The 16,512-nt window shown below is 41.9% G+C and overlaps 1 protein-coding gene across 1 annotated transcript; it reads right to left on the bottom strand.

Moving 5' to 3' along the window:
• Positions 1–1,369: 1,369 nt before the first annotated feature.
• On the bottom strand, positions 1,370–10,781 carry LOC308089834 (ribonucleoside-diphosphate reductase large subunit). Its single transcript, XM_080434764.1, has 19 exons — positions 10,594–10,781; positions 8,897–8,985; positions 8,636–8,813; positions 8,242–8,342; positions 8,075–8,134; positions 7,945–7,984; positions 7,632–7,794; positions 7,409–7,550; positions 6,780–6,863; positions 6,093–6,254; positions 5,349–5,428; positions 5,061–5,262; positions 4,773–4,922; positions 4,450–4,671; positions 4,260–4,336; positions 4,036–4,171; positions 3,842–3,937; positions 3,515–3,703; positions 1,370–3,148 (listed from the first exon to the last, which is right to left on the bottom strand). Exons 1-19 carry the CDS (start codon positions 10,610–10,612, stop codon positions 2,960–2,962), a joined length of 2,379 nt encoding a protein of 792 aa, XP_080290890.1. The 5' UTR covers positions 10,613–10,781; the 3' UTR covers positions 1,370–2,959.
• Positions 10,782–16,512: the final 5,731 nt, after the last annotated feature.

Raw genomic sequence — 16,512 nt, 5'->3', positions numbered from 1 at the left:
AGGAGAGGAATGATCTCTCGGTGAATCAGAAACCCTGGAGGATCAGAGTCCAGCTGGACTGGGACAGAGGACAGCTGTCCTTCTCTGATCCTGATTCTAACACACACCTACACACCTTCACACACACTTTCACTGAGACACTGTTTCCATTTATTATGAATGGTGATGATGAGGGTCCGTCTCTGAAGTTGTTACCAGGGAAAATCTGTGTCACTGTGGAAAACCACAGTTAGAATGTCTGGCGTCCAATAAAAACCTATAGAATATATTGATCTGGTATTGATTAAGGGCTATTATTCTATGGCAGGTCATTAATTATTATTATACATTGATTGCAGTGATTATTTAATTAATGCATCATTCAGTTTCAAATGACTTTGGCGTTATAGACAGACAGACATCACACAATTATATTAAAAATAATAATAATAATACAAATAGTTATTTTGTAGCGTATAACTATAAATAATCAGTTTGTAATTCTATTGGTATAATGGTGACATGTTTGATATGATTATTACTGATAACATGTTTTATATTGTAGTGTTTGTCATTTATGGATCAGGTTTGAATTCTATAGTTTCTATGTGACAGTGATGATGTCTATAGTTTCTATGTGACAGTGATGATGTCTGTTTTTTTTGTGACAGTGATGATGTCTGTTGATGTATTTGATCTTATTAAAGATGATGAGAGTAAAGTGAGTCAGACAGACGTGTGTTTGTAACAGTCAGATCATATACTAGAAGAGTTAATACAAGTAAAAGTACTCAATCAACCCCAGTAGTTGAGTCAGGGTACTAGAAGAGTTATTACAAGTAAAAGTACTCAATCAACCCCAGTAGTTGAGTCAGGGTATAAATACTGACTCAACTCCCCCCATCCGCGCGCGCACGCGACTTCGCACAGGGCCCCGCATTTCTCCCAGACGGCTCTGTGTAGAGGTGTTTAAATATGCCAAGATTGGTGTAAAAACAACATGGACACATTCAGCACTGACCATGTTTGGCATGGTTTGGTATTGAGCCATAAACATCCAACCTTAGAACTACCAATCGAATGCAGTCCCAAAACAAAAAGAGAGAGAGAACACCAGACTGCAGTTGTTTCACATGCATTTGAGCAGAATTATCCTGATTCCTGCATCACACCCACAGAAATTATCACTACCAGTTAATCATAAAATACACCTTGCTGGAACAAGTGTAGTCTGCTGTGCTTGCTCTCATTGGCTTGATCTCTCATTTGTGTTCCTGTAACTTCCCTAATACCAAGGACTCTACACCACTACAACTACAGGCTACAGTCTTGGGAACGGCTGTTTCAGGTCAACCAACTGAATATTTATTGAACTAATCAGTTTTACATAACACAAAACAAAACAATCACAGTGAAATGACAAGGGAATCCTATTTTGTAGCAGTTTTATTGTCTCCGCCAGGCCGAAAGGCATGGCGAGAGAGTATGTTTTACCCCCTGTCCGTCCGTCCGTCCGTCCGTCTGTGGACAGCTAATCTCCCGCACCGCTGGCTTGATCGCAGCGAAACTGTGCACACACACTCCCTGGATGCCAATTCAGAACCTCTGCCCCAATTTTTTCACATGGCCCTGTTATAGCGCCACCAGGAGGCCGCTTTTTGCTAAACAATTTTTTTCACAGTACTCCTACAGATTCTGTCCAAACATCACGCAAATCGGTACACAGTATCTCTATAGTCATTAAACAAAACGGGTCTTTCAGATTTTTCATATTCCATCCTGACTGGCTAAAAATGGCTTCCAAAGTTTGCAGGACTGCTCCGTTTTGAACAAAATGCCTCAAATTATGAACACAGCATGTCATTTCCGTGAAACTTTGCACGCACATTCCCACTATGCCGAGGAAGAAATACCACTTGAGATTTTTCTAATCAGCCTCATGGTGGCGCTATAACAGCCCGATTCGTGTTTTTACCTATAACTGCACCAATCTGTGTAAAACTTTGTATGCGCACTCCCTAGAGGTCAAGGAAAAACCTTTGCCCTGCATTTTTCACATCTGCCTTTTATAGCGCCACCAGGAGGCCGACTTATGTAAAACATATTTTTTTACATTACTCCTTCCGATTTTATCCAAATTTCACGCAAATCGGTACACATGATCTCTATAGTCATGTGATCAAGACGGATCTGTTTAATTTTTCATATTCCATCCCGATTGGCTAAAATTCACATCTAAAGTTTGCAGGAGTGGCTCGTTTTGAACAAAATGCCGCAAATCATGAACGCAGCGTCCGATTGTGGTCAGACTTTGCACGCACATTCACACTATGTTGAGGAACAAATGCTATCCTTTTAATATTTGCCTGTCATAGCGCCACCAGCAGGTCTAATTTAGCAAAACAAATTTTTTGAACAAAATGCCTCAAATCATGAATGCAGTGTCCGATTGCCGTGCAAGGCCTAAGAAGAAATGGCACCCTTTTCACATTGGCCTATTATAGCGCCACCAGGAGGCCACAATAACCTACCTGACCTGGCGGAGACCTGTGCTCCGAGGAGCACTTTTTCTAGTTTCACCTGGTTTTCCCTTGTAAAATATAAGATGTGTGACATACAGATTTACATAAAAGTTGAGCTGACATAAGACGGTTAATAACTCAATAGCATCGATTCTATACAATACAGTGCATGAAATCATTAAGAATTGTGATGTGAAGACAAGAGCAGGTATTGGGCACTAAAGGACATCACACCCAAATTAAGTCTCCCTTGACCCGCCTCCCTTGGGTGCTTGTGGACAAACCCCCATTTTTTTAGTTAAATCAAGTTAAAGGGTTATCGGATAAAGGATCATTAAGCCAAATTGACACTTAAAGCAGATCTACAAGCTCACAACGCATCGCGAATGTGACGCGTTGTGAGCTTGTATAACTGCTCTTCCCCCATGCGACACCGTCGACGGAGCATAAATTGGGCTTTAAGAACCACACATCAGACAGTCATCTCGGTTCTCCAGGGAACAGACCATGGCAGCAATGTTCTGTTCTTTGATCTCCTCTTTGGTCTTGGCTGGCTGGCTGTCCGCTAACTTCTCCTTGTTCAGAGTAAACTGGATGGGGTTGGCTGCAGGCTTGGTCCGCAGGTAGTACATGCCAGTCTTCAGACCCTGGGAGAAGATGGTGATATGGGTTAATTTTTTTCTATTTTAATAGTACAGCTTTTTCTCCAATTGAGATGGACTTTAGACCAGTGGTTCTCAAAACCTTTCATGTCAAGGACCAACAAATTGATATGTATATGGCCGCGGGCCCCCATCTGAAAAGCTTTTGTGCCAGGGACTCCCATAAGAGAAATTAAATATTTTTCACAATTTTCAAGCTTGCGACGCATTGTGAGCTTGTAGAACAGTTATTTTCAAATATCCAAAGAATAAAATAGGGCTTAAGTGGTGTTAAATTGAATTTGATGCAATATTAACACATTTTGCGGGTACCCCACTTTGAGAACCTGCTGTCCAGTGGGCCCAACTTACCAGTTTCCAACCATAGAAGTGCATGCTGCTCAGTTTTCCATAGTTTGGTTCTGCAATATGGATGTTTAGGGACTGGCTTTGGTCGATGAAAGCACCACGGTCTGCTGCCATCTCAAGGACAGTCTTCTGGGAGATTTCCCATACAGTTTTATACAGCTGTTTCAGATCGTCTGGGATCGCCTCAATACCCTGTGGGAATCAAAGGATGTTAAAAATGCAATACCAAAAAATATGAAACCATGTTGAAGTTTTAGTGCCTTATACACTACAAATGCCATAAATAAATAATAAAAATTAGGGATTGGTGTTTTTCTTTTTCATCATTACCTGGATAGACCCATTCTGAGCAATCAACTGATTCTTCATCTCCTCATTCCACAACCCTCTTTCTGTCAGGTCTTTCAAGAGGTGAGGATTCACAATCTAAGAGAGAATAGGAAATAACATTTTGCAACTCAGTAGTTTGTAAAAACAACTTTGAAGACTACAAGGAGGAATGACGCCAGTCAGACATTACTGACCTGGAACTCTCCAGAGAGAACCCTGCGTGTGTAGATATTACTAGTGTAAGCCTCAACAGACTCGTTGTTACCCAGGATTTGGGCTGTGGAAGCTGTGGGCATAGGGGCCAGCAGCAGGCTGTTCCTCACTCCATGCCTGAACAGAGAGTCAGTGGTAAATATACACAGACACAAGGCCAATCCTGGTGCCCATAAGGGCAACAGTGAAGAGGTTAAAGTCTTACTTTGCAATCTTCTCCTTCAGTACTTTCCAATCCCACAGGTCTGTTGGGGTTTTCTCCCACATGTCATGCTGAAGAATCTGACAAACAAACGCCGGTCTCAATCAGGATTGCATAGGTTGAACTTGAAAGGCTACCAATATGTATTTGCCCTAACACACTGTAAGAGATAACTTATGGCCACTATACTCACTCCCTTGCTGACAGGAGAGCCAGGGAAAGTTTTGTATGGTCCGTGTTCTGCTGCCAGTTCACAGCTGGACTCCAGGGCAGCATAGTAGATGGTCTCAAATATCTGAATGTTCAGCATCTTAGCTTCAGGGCTTTCAAAGGGATAACGCATCAGGATAAAAGCATCAGCCAAACCCTGGACACCAATTCCGATTGGCCTGTGACGCTTGTTAGAGTTGTCAGCCTGAAAAGACAGTAGGAAGAGTAATGTCTTAGTCTCCATGCCATGGGTAATCCTAGATCCATAAATAAGCCAGACAATCATTACTAGACAAGACAATGTACCTCAGGCACTGGGTAGAAGTTGATGTCAATGATCTTGTTCAGGTTCTTGACAATGACTTTGGTGACATCCGACAGCTTTTTAAAATCAAAGGTCTTTTCTGGGGTAACGTACATGTTGAGAGCAATGGAAGCCAGGTTACACACAGCAACCTGAGGTGGGGAGAGAAGGGACAGAGTTTCAAAGACAGCATTAAACAAGACATTGTAAGGTTAGGCAGCTGGCAAGAACACCAGGCTAAATATGCATTTCCATCCACCAATAAAAATCCAATGTTGTGCTTCTCGTACCTCATCGTCACTGGTGTACTCCACAATCTCTGTGCACAAGTTGCTGCATTTGATGGTGCCCAGATTCTGCTGGTTGCTCTTCCGATTGCAGGCGTCTTTGTAGAGCATGTATGGTGTCCCCGTTTCGGTCTGGGACTCAATGATGGCGTGCCACACTTGCTGAGCTTTCACCACTCGCTTGGCCTTGCCCTGCTTTTCATAGCTGGGGACGTACACATGATCCATGAGACAAACTAGCCTTGAGAAAACACAATCTATGAGGAGAACAGAATATGGCGTTGTCCTTACCTAGTGTAGAGCTTCTCAAACTCCTCCCCCCAGCACTCATCCAAACCAGGACAGTCACTTGGGCACATCAGAGACCAATCCTGTAAGTAGATATGAGCAATTAGGGGTGGACAGTATAACAAGTACAAATGGTACACCGGAATGGATTTTGACCATACCATCATACCGCTTCTGTTTTTTCCCCCCACTTGTTTTGTTTAAGTCTGCTATCACTGTGCACTTGAGGAAAGACACAGTTGATAGAAAGGGCTTTAAAGACATGACCAAAGCACTGGATCCAAGATATGTGGTACCTGCCCGCAAATACCTTTGTCACATTGAAATGCCAGAACTAAATGCTGAGTATTTTTTTTGTATTGCAGTCTTTTGCAGAATAAACATTCTTAAAAACCTCTGTACTGTGTTTGTGAAATATATCATGTATGTTCTAGTAATGCATTAAGAGTAGAGCTCCTATGCGGTTGCCATACCAGTGATTTACCCCTTCAGAAGCATTTATATTGGAATTTTAAGAAAATTATATATATACAGTATATCGTAACGGTGGCTCAGTTATTCTAATTATACATTTTATTCCATATTGCCCAGGCCTTTGAGCAATTAAGATGAGTTAAAATGTTTAGCTTCTGTTTTTCATGCCGTGCATATATTTGTTGATGTTCATAAAGCTCTACAAAAATTGTCCAAGATGATAGGAATAATGTATGTTCACATTTAGGGTGGATTGCTTCTTTCAAAGCCCACCTGGTTGCTCTCCACTCTTTTCATAAAGAGGTCTGGAATCCACATGCCGTAGAAAAGGTCTCTGGCCCTCTGCTCCTCTTTCCCTGTGTTCTTCTTCAGGTCCAAGAAGTCAAACACATCAGCATGCCATGGCTCCAAGTACATAGCAAAGGCTCCAGGTCTCTGAGGAGAGAGAAGAATGATTAGCATTCATTAGAATAGAGCAGGGATAGGCAACCTTAGGCACGGGTGCCAACATTGGCACAGGGAGGATGATCACTGGCACACTGGCATAAGTGTGAGAGGATTTTTTTTTTAATTCACATCTGTATGCAAATTCTACATCCATTTAAACTCCTAACTCTGACTGGGGTGGGAGTCTGGGTGGGCTATTGCTCTGAATCTATTGATGATCATTACATCCTGATGTGAAAGAAAATATTTCAAAAGAAGAAAAAGAAGAAGGAAAAATAAAGGTTGTTATGCATATGGACAATCAGATTTTTTTGGAAATATATTTTGATGTGGCACACTGACTATCAATAAAATAAAAACATGGCACTTCATGTCAAAAAGGTTGCCGACCCCTGATGTAGAGTATGCAAAATCAAATATGTTTATAGTCATCTTTACCCTAATCTGAGTTCCCAGAAGCTCATCTTTACCCACACCACAGCTAAACCATGGTAAAACTCAAGTCCTACTAACCTTATTGCCACCCTGATCAACATAGCGTGCAGTGTTGTTGTATACCCGAAGCATAGGAACCAGGCCATTGGAATTGCCATTAGTCTGAAAAACAGTACACAAAGAGTATTAGACAAAAACTACAGATAGTAGATGAAGTTGAAGTTATTCAGTTTATACAAGTGTTGCTTCCCCCCACAGAATTTTAGATTTAGATTTAGATTAGTGTGCTTGATTCGGGTGTAGCAGCCAGGAGCGCTCACATAATTCAGGCGCCTATAACCTCGATGGATTTGAAACCCTGAACTCTGCGGTGGTGGTCAGGTAGTACGTAGGTACTTTACCCCTGCGCCACCCAAGCACAATTATTTATTTTTAACTGAAGTTATGGTAATCTTTTGTTTAAAAAAAACCCATTTCCCATTATTAACTAATTTGTTTGTAATTAATTGAAATTAGTCTCAATCTGTAACCCTTGTCTATTATGAACATCATCGCCTAATATGGGTATGATGGAGGAGCTGGAGTTTTAGGGTTGTGTTTAACTGAGAGCATTCAGCCTCACTTTACTTTCACTTTACTCTGTTTACTTGAACAATGCTTTTACTCTAATATGTGGCAAACACTAGACTGGCATATTTATCACTTACCCCTGCAATGTAGCTGCCCATTGCTCTGATACAACTAACTGCCACACCAATTCCTCCAGCTGATTTGGAGATGAGGGCGCATTGCTTCAGTGTGTCATAAATGCCTTCAATGCTGTCATCCTTCATGGCCAGCAAAAAACAGCTGCAAATAGTCAAGGACAGGTAATTTACAAAATGCCATTTCAAACATGCACCATTTGATACTGTCCAGCCTAATATTTACCTTGACAGCTGTGGCCGGTTGGTGCCAGCATTGAACAATGTTGGGGATGCATGAGTGAACCACTTCTCTGACAGCAGGTTATAGGTTTCAATCGCTGCATCAATTTCTCTTTTATGGATTCCAACAGCCACTCTCATGAGCATGTGCTGGGGTCTCTCAGCAACTACAGATAAAGCACAGATTATTAGCAATTCATTGATACAGAGCAGTCTATCAAAAATACCAACATCAGCATTATGAGCCTGACCAAGACATTACCAGGCAGTAAACAGCCTCACCATGAACTATACATTAGTACAAAATAAATTCTCACCTTTCCCATTAATCTTCAGCAAGTATGACCTCTCAAGTGTCTAAAACCAGAGAGACTAATTAAGTTTATGCTCCAAGAAAAAACAAGTACAAAAAGACAAGTACTAATCCTATTTAGTCAGAAAAAGTACCTTGAAACCAAAGAAATTGTACGAGAAGTCTCTGTCGAAAATGATGGCCGAGTTGAGGCGCTACAAAGAAAAGCAAAGGCACAATATGAGATATGCAAGTGCTGTGTGCTCAAATGCAAATAACAAACATATACATAATTGACAATAACCAAACACAGCATACTTACATCCTTGTTTTCGAGGACAATGTTGAGTGTTTCCTTGCAGATCATGGGAGAGTGACGGTTATTTAGGGGGTTGATATAGTTGTACAGATCCTCCATCACATCTGCAGTGGCAATGAGAGAAAAATGAGCTACGTATAAACTACGTGAAGACCTCATATTATGGGCTGTTACACAATCCTTACAGGGCAAAAAAATATTTTTCTTTCTCTTATGTGAGAGTAGAAACACAGTAACAATGCATGTCATTGTTGTACATTGCCATTTACAGTATGACTATTTGGATAAAGGATAACAAGGGTAATGTTGCTGGAATTATGCTGCAAACATGGAGACCGGTAAGGCCATATGAATTACACAATTTCCAAGAATACACTTTCTTTCAAGTTATACTCACCACTGAACACTTTCTTTGTCTCTTTATGCAGGTTTGAGACAGCAATGCGTGCTGCCAGAATGGCATAATCAGGATGCTTTGTTGTGAGGGTGGCAGCAATTTCGGCTGCCAATGTATCAAGCTCAATAGTGGTGACTCCACTGTATAGACCCTGGATCACCTTCATTGTTATCTGGGTCTGAACAAAAATAATGAAAATGTTACTGTATAATTACACGAGGATATTTATTTACAGATAATAACAAGGGTCTGTAAACTTACCGGATCCACAAAGTCAGAATTGAGTCCATAACAAAGCTTCTGTATGCGAGAGGTTATTTTATCAAACATGACACGCTCCTGGCGTCCGTCTGAAATTCAAGAATATATTTATTAACGTCGTGCTGGCCATTTTCTACAAAGTAACATAATTTCCCAGGCAGAATAGGTCTATAAGGTAAGGTTTATAAGGTTTGTGTGTTATATTTGATATTATATGTACATGTATTTTATAAATGGGGCCAAATACATGTAATATTTTTTAAATTACATTTAAGACCTAATATGTCTACAATTGCTACAAAATATGTGGCTATCCAGTCATTTTTGGCATAAACAAGAAGTTTAACGGTAAACTTAAGTCTGAGAGTGATGAATAGAGCATGTTCAAATCATTACACTTTATTTTCGACCATTTTCCACAGCATACATTTATTCTTAATGTTTTTACATTTTGGGAACAATAGCCGATTTGCCATTGAGGTGCCCACTCGACCTGTATCCATCTTAGCTCTGTTCTAGCTGTAGAATACAACTCTCGTAGACGTATTTATGATTCTGACGTTTTCAATCTACGAGAGTTGTAGGGTTCACCCCCCATAGACACAGAGACTTTCAGCACTATACCCCGTAAACACTCCAAACATGTACAAATTGAAAATAAAGGTGCTTACCCCCACGCCCCAAATGTTAACTCTCGCTACGGGGTAGTAGTTTAATGTAATAATCCATATATTTCAATAAAGAAGTGTTTTAATGCCGTCTGTGGCCGAACGCCATTTCTTCACTCTCGTTTACTTCTTGTTTACATTGAGTGTAATTCCGGGTTTCACCAGATGGGCAAGTCACTACCGCCCATTGGGAACTTCCGACAGAATCGGCCACAGACGGCATTAAAACACTTCTTTATTGAAATATATGGATTATTACATTAAACTACTACCCCGTAGAGAGAGTTAACATTTAGGGCGTGGGGATAAGCACCTTTATTTTCAATTTGTACATGTTTGGAGTGTCTACGGGGTATAGTGCTGAAAGTCCCTGTGTCCATGGGGGGTGAACCCTACAACTCTCGTAGATTGAAAACGTCAGAATCATAAATACGTCTACGAGAGTTGTATTCTACAGCTAGCTCTGGTCCATTAGCCTGAAGGAGTTCTTCCTTAAGGAGAACTCCTTCAGGCTAATGGACCAGAGCATCCATCCCATCCTGAATCTGAATAACCTAAACTCTAGCCTTGAATCAAGAAAGACCATCACAGATGTATTTGATCGAGTCTGACTTTTACTTTCGTATCGTAGATAGATATGCAAATCAGAATAGCAAATGTCAAAATCGATAAAATACATCTATGATAGTCTTGATCCAAGGCTACCTAAATTCCCAATGTGTATGGTTCATGAATCAATCTGTTCATTGTTGTTTGCTTGGCGCCAATTACGACAAAGGCATACCACTGATGTCCATAAAAAACGCCGCATCATTACATTATAGCTCATGTACATTTCAGGATGTGTTCATAAACTTTTATTCAGTTATAACGCGCATGCAATACAATGTAATGACAGCTGTTTGAGCTATTGTTGACATGTCTTGGCTTTAATGGAAAACTAGATTAACGTTCACAAACTGCTGACGCAATATTACACTGGAGATCCATCTTTGTTTTGACTCGATTCAAATAAAATATCAAACCTACCTCGCTTTATTACGTGCATATCAGCAAGTTGTCGCTTGGCTCCCGACGGTCCCGCGAGAGAGAGTTAGAGAGAGAAAGAGCGATAGAGTAGAGTTTTGCAATACACTGCTGTGCCAAAACCAAGCGATGAAGTTGTATGAAGTTCACTAACAGAAGAATCTCTCAGACTGAAGACAAGAGAGCGCCAGTGTTGACTTGTGTAATCCAAAAAACCCGCGACTATTGTGTGTGTGTCAAAAGCAGCAGCCAATCTAGTGTGGGGAAGCCTGGTGACGCAATGCCACAGCCAATCCGCGAGTAGTTGGACGGGCTTTTGGACCAATCACAACCATTTATGTGACGCACTTCACTTCCATACTTATGTTCTTTTCCGGAGTGTGATTTGGCGGGTCGCATTTTATCATTATTACGAAATGATGATCAAGTGAGGAAGTGACTGTGGTTTGATTTACTAATTACACAATATGTAATTAATAAAACATTAATTACTGCTATGGATGTTCACAATATTGATCCATAAATCTGTAATTACTATGATCAACTAATCAATCAATCGATTGTTGATCACCATTTATTTACATTTTGTCCAGTTAGTGTGTGTGTGTGTGTGTGTGTGTGTGTGTGTGTGTGTGTGTGTGTGTGTGTGTGTGTGTGTGTGTGTCAGGCGCGTATGGTGGGTTCTAACGTGGACCGGGCCAGATTCTTAACCCCCCCGCCCGCCCCGCTCGCGGGGGGCGGGGGCGGGTGGGGGCTCGCGCAACGATGGCTGATAAGTGACAGTCTATTGAGAATTACCATCAGCGTTAATGCGAATCGTTTTTTGGTTGGTGGCTTGAGCTTCTTCATGTTGTAGAGTAGTAGACTAGTCACAAGTCACAACAATAATGAAATGTAGAGCTATTTCTGGACCCGCTTTATACTGTTTACCTGGCAAGAGAACCGGTTTGACGGGGAAACCGGTTTTTAATGGCCACCCATTAACAATTCGGCCGAATGCAAATAAGCCCGACTTGAAAACAAAGGCGAATTTCTGTGGTTGGCTACAAGAGAATAGGGTGAGGGGGTGCTAATGTTGTTATGTTGATTTTTTGTTTTTTTCCCCCTGGGGGAGCAGAGTTTTCCAGACCGGGCCATGGCCCCATTGGCCTCTATGACGATACGCCCTTGGTGTGTGTGTGTGTGTGTGTGTGTGTGTGTGTGTGTGTGTGTGTGTGTGTGTGTGTGTGTGTGTGTGTGTGTGTGTGTGTGTGTGTGTGTGTGTGTGTGTGTGTGTGTGCGTGCGTGCGTGCGTGCGTGTGTGTGTGCATGCGTGCGTGTGTGCGTGTGTGTGTGCGCGCGTGCGCCTGTTTGTTAATTCACATGCCTGTTTAATTAAGCTGTTAGTTTAATTGTTTTATTGGCTTAAGTAGGCTACTTTGCAGATGGAGTAGTATTCAGAGTGTTCATATGTTTATAGGATGATGTATTTGCACTGCAGTAGTATACTGGTGACATTAGATTTATATAGTGTTGTTGACACTTTGTTGATCTGTCAGCCCACCTGCTATTTACAGATATAACTGCTCTCTCCCTCTGTGTGTGTGTGTGTGTGTGTGTGTGTGTGTGTGTGTGTGTGTGTGTGTGTGTGTGTGTGTGTGTGTGTGTGTGTGTGTGTGTGTGTGTGTGTGTGTGTGTGTGTGTGTGTGTGTGTGTGTGTGTCTCAGAATAGTGGACTTGATATCAAAATATATCTCTTCCATTTTCAGGTCCTCCATCATGCTATAATAATAATAATAATAATACATACAATTTATATAGCACTTTATTAGAATCGACTAGTTAAAAAGGATTAAAACTATAAAGGAAAAGTAAACAAAACAAAAACAAAAAGGAGGGGCAGGGGTTGGGGTTTTATGTAGGGAGTGCGATTCTGAAAAGGTGGGTTTTGAGTGTGGAAAGCACTCTACTGTGAAGCCGAGCATGTTTAACCTGTGTGATGATGATTCTGTGTTCTTTAACATTTCAGCTAACATCCCTGCATGTCATTGTTGTTAATGAAAACCATGGGGAGGTGTTCATTCTCGAGGACGGCTGTACCTTTGATTACAGCTTAGAGGAAGCCTTTCTAACCAAAGTGCTAAAATATCATCAGCTAGAGCAGACCATCTCACAGTTAGGCTACAGATGTAAACTTTTAGTTTTTATCTTTGGTAGCCTCTAGGGCACGTGCACAAGTTGGTTGTGAGGGGCCTTTAAATGTTTGGCCTCTCCAAAAGGAGGGCCAAACAGTTAGCAAGGTACTGCTCAGTATCAGCTATTATAGGAAGCAGCTCAATTTGGTGGCGGCATTGTTTTCGCTTATTTAGCTTTACATGGGTACATCATTAATGCATGAAATCTGTTATTTTGTGGGTGTTCAGGTAGGGTGGGAGCGGACAGTTTCAGGAGAGCTTTTGTTTTGTTTTGTCATGTTTGTTTGTCCTGTTTTTGTATAGTATGCATGGATGTACTTATTGTACTGTTTTGTCTATTGTACTGTTTGTATTTTTGTCATAAGGACCCTCTCGAAAACGAGATGACACATCTCAAGGGGTTGATCCTTCTAATGAAGGTACTATACATTGTTTACTTTATCCATGATTGATGTCTGCTGTGTCTGACAAATATGTCAGACACAGCAGACATCAATCATGGATAATATGTATGAGAGAGAGAGAGAGAGAGAGAGAGAGAGAGAGAGAGAGAGAGAGAGAGAGAGAGAGAGAGTGAAATAGCATGCGAATGTCTGAAAGTGTCTGAATGTTTGAAATGTCTGAAAGATCTCAGCTGTTCACAGTTCCACATGTTGGATAACAGTTGACACACATTGTGGGACACAGCGGGTGTCAATTCCAGGGGCCACATTACCAATACCACATGTTCTCTGCACACATTCCTTCCACACAAGCATCTGCCATCTGCTAAAAACAATCAGGACTTCTATACGATTCTTTGGGTTTCTCACACAGTCACTATAAGAAAGAGATCAAGAAAGCATTCTATCAGATGGCCAAGAACGATTGTTAAAAGGATAATGCAAAAAGCCCTATAGGGGCTTGTTTTCATTGTGGTCCTGTAGCGAATGTCAATGAAGATTAATATGAATGATCAGTCAGTCAGTCAGTCAGGCAGTCAGTCAGTCAGTCAGTCAGACAGACAGACAGACAGACAGACAGACATAGACAGACAGACAGACAGACAGACTGTATATGTGTATTGAACCATTTTCAGCTTATGGGGAGGGGGGGGTACATGAACGCTCTATGTTGATGTTTATGTATTTCATTGTGATGTTTTTTTATACATACTACTAGAATAATCTGCATAAATGAACTAAAGAGTAAAATTATCCTCTTATTTACGTTACACTTTTTTTTTAATCAAGAACTGACAGCTTTTATTATTCATAGATTCTGGCATTTGTATTATCTGTGTCAGTTCTTGTCCAAGGCTATTTCTTGTGACTTATTTGTGTACAAGAAATGAAGAAACCAGCGTCAACCAAGGTCTTGGCACTTGCCAGATTGCAGTGATTTGGGAGGTTGATTGCACTTGCTACCAGCTGATGGTAGGCAAACATGTTTTGATTGTGTGTATTTTTTACTTAGGGACCAGTCGAAATTTACAGAAGGGGGTCCCTGGAGGAAAATTGGGGAGGGTCATGCCTTTCTAATTTTAGTCCAAGGGAGGGTCAGCTAATTTTACTTTAAATCCAAGGGAGGGTCATGCAATTTTGAATTGATGAAATAGTCCGTTTTATATACCTTTTTAGTACAGCAGAACAGTGGTCAATGACCCCTCTCTATTTCAAATGATACAAAGGATTCAAATCAAGTAGCCTAACACCTTGGTCTACTCTATTTAGAATCAATGATATCAACGCAATTGAAATGGCTTTAAGGCTTAAGCTAAAGAATGTGGCTTTGTTGAGAGACTGATCCTTGATTTTATATCAGATGCAAGCTAATGTTGAATCTATATCACTAAGTAATGGTAGCTATTGGAGCAAGATATTCCACAATAACATGGCCCATGTCATAACTGCCAGTACGGGACAGGTCCCCACTTAGAAACACCCCCACTTAGAAACACCGCCACTTAGAAACACCCCCACTTAGAAACATCCCCACTTAGAAACACGGACCCACCCCCACTTAGAAACATCCCCACTTAGAAACACGGACCCCCCCCACACTTAGAAACACGGACCCCCCCACACTTAGAAACACGGACCCCCCCCACACTTAGAAACACGGACCCCCCCACACTTAGAAACACGGACCCCCCCCACACTTAGAAACACGGACCCCCCCCACACTTAGAAACACGGACCCCCCCCCACACTTAGAAACACGGACCCCCCCATCATGCTATTTTATTGTTACAATCCCCACTTAGAAACACGGACCCCCCCCCACACTTAGAAACACGGACCCCCCCCACACTTAGAAACACGGACCCCCCCATCATGCTATTTTATTGTTACAATCCCCACTTAGAAACACGGACCCCCCCCACACTTAGAAACACGGACCCCCCCACACTTAGAAACACGGACCCCCCCCCACACTTAGAAACACGGACCCCCCATCATGCTATTTTATTGTTACAATCTCCACTTAGAAACACGGACCCCCCCCCACACTTAGAAACACGGACCCCCCCCACACTTAGAAACACGGACCCCCCCATCATGCTATTTTATTGTTACAATCCCCACTTAGAAACACGGAACCCCCCCCACACTTAGAAACACGGACCCCCCCCCCACACTTAGAAACACGGACCCCCCCCCACACTTAGAAACACGGACCCCCCCCCATCATGCTATTTTATTGTTACAATCCCCACTTAGAAACACGGACCCCCCCCACACTTAGAAACACGGACCCCCCCCACACTTAGAAACACGGACCCCCCCCACACTTAGAAACACGGACCCCCCCAACACTTAGAAACACGGACCCCCCCATCATGCTATTTTATTGTTACAATCTCCACTTAGAAACACGGACCCCCCCCCACACTTAGAAACACGGACCCCCCCCACACTTAGAAACACGGACCCCCCCCACACTTAGAAACACGGACCCCCCCCACACTTAGAAACACGGACCCCCCCATCATGCTATTTTATTGTTACAATCCCCACTTAGAAACACGGACCCCCCCCCCACACTTAGAAACACGGACCCCCCCCCACACTTAGAAACACGGACCCCCCCCACACTTAGAAACACGGACCCCCCCATCATGCTATTTTATTGTTACAATCTCCACTTAGAAACACGGACCCCCCCACACTTAGAAACACGGACCCCCCCCACACTTAGAAACACGGACCCCCCCCACACTTAGAAACACGGACCCCCCCATCATGCTATTTTATTGTTACAATCCCCACTTAGAAACACGGACCCCCCCCCCACACTTAGAAACACGGACCCCCCCCACACTTAGAAACACGGACCCCCCCCCACACTTAGAAACACGGACCCCCCCATCATGCTATTTTATTGTTACAATCCCCACTTAGAAACACGGACCCCCCCCACACTTAGAAACACGGACCCCCCCCACACTTAGAAACACGGACCCCCCCATCATGCTATTTTATTGTTACAATCCCCACTTAGAAACACGGACCCCCCCCACACTTAGAAACACGGACCCCCCCATCATGCTATTTTATTGTTACAATTATTATTATTATTATTACCCTTATTATTACCCTTATTATTATTATTATTATTATTATCATCATTATCATTGTTATTGTTATTATTATGTCATGCTATTTTATTATTAATATATATTATTATTATTATTACCCTTATGACAATTATTATTATTATTATTATTATTATTATTACCCTTAATATATATTATTATTATTATTAT

The sequence above is a fragment of the Gymnoscopelus braueri genome, assembly GCF_963280865.1.
Source record: "Gymnoscopelus braueri genome assembly, chromosome: 8".
Classification (NCBI taxonomy): domain Eukaryota; kingdom Metazoa; phylum Chordata; class Actinopteri; order Myctophiformes; family Myctophidae; genus Gymnoscopelus; species Gymnoscopelus braueri.
Note: the sequence above shows the minus strand (reverse complement) of the source record. Positions and strands in the feature narration are given on the sequence as shown.

Bases quoted from the DNA above. Each gene is read 5' to 3' on its own strand.
- LOC308089834 (XM_080434764.1), bottom strand. The intron at 5,263-5,348 runs GTAAGGACAACG...GTACGTCCCCAG, and splicing joins TTTGAGAAGCTCTACACTAG to CTATGAAAAGCAGGGCAAGG. The intron at 4,672-4,772 runs GTACATTGTCTT...CTGTCTTTTCAG, and splicing joins ACTTCTACCCAGTGCCTGAG to GCTGACAACTCTAACAAGCG.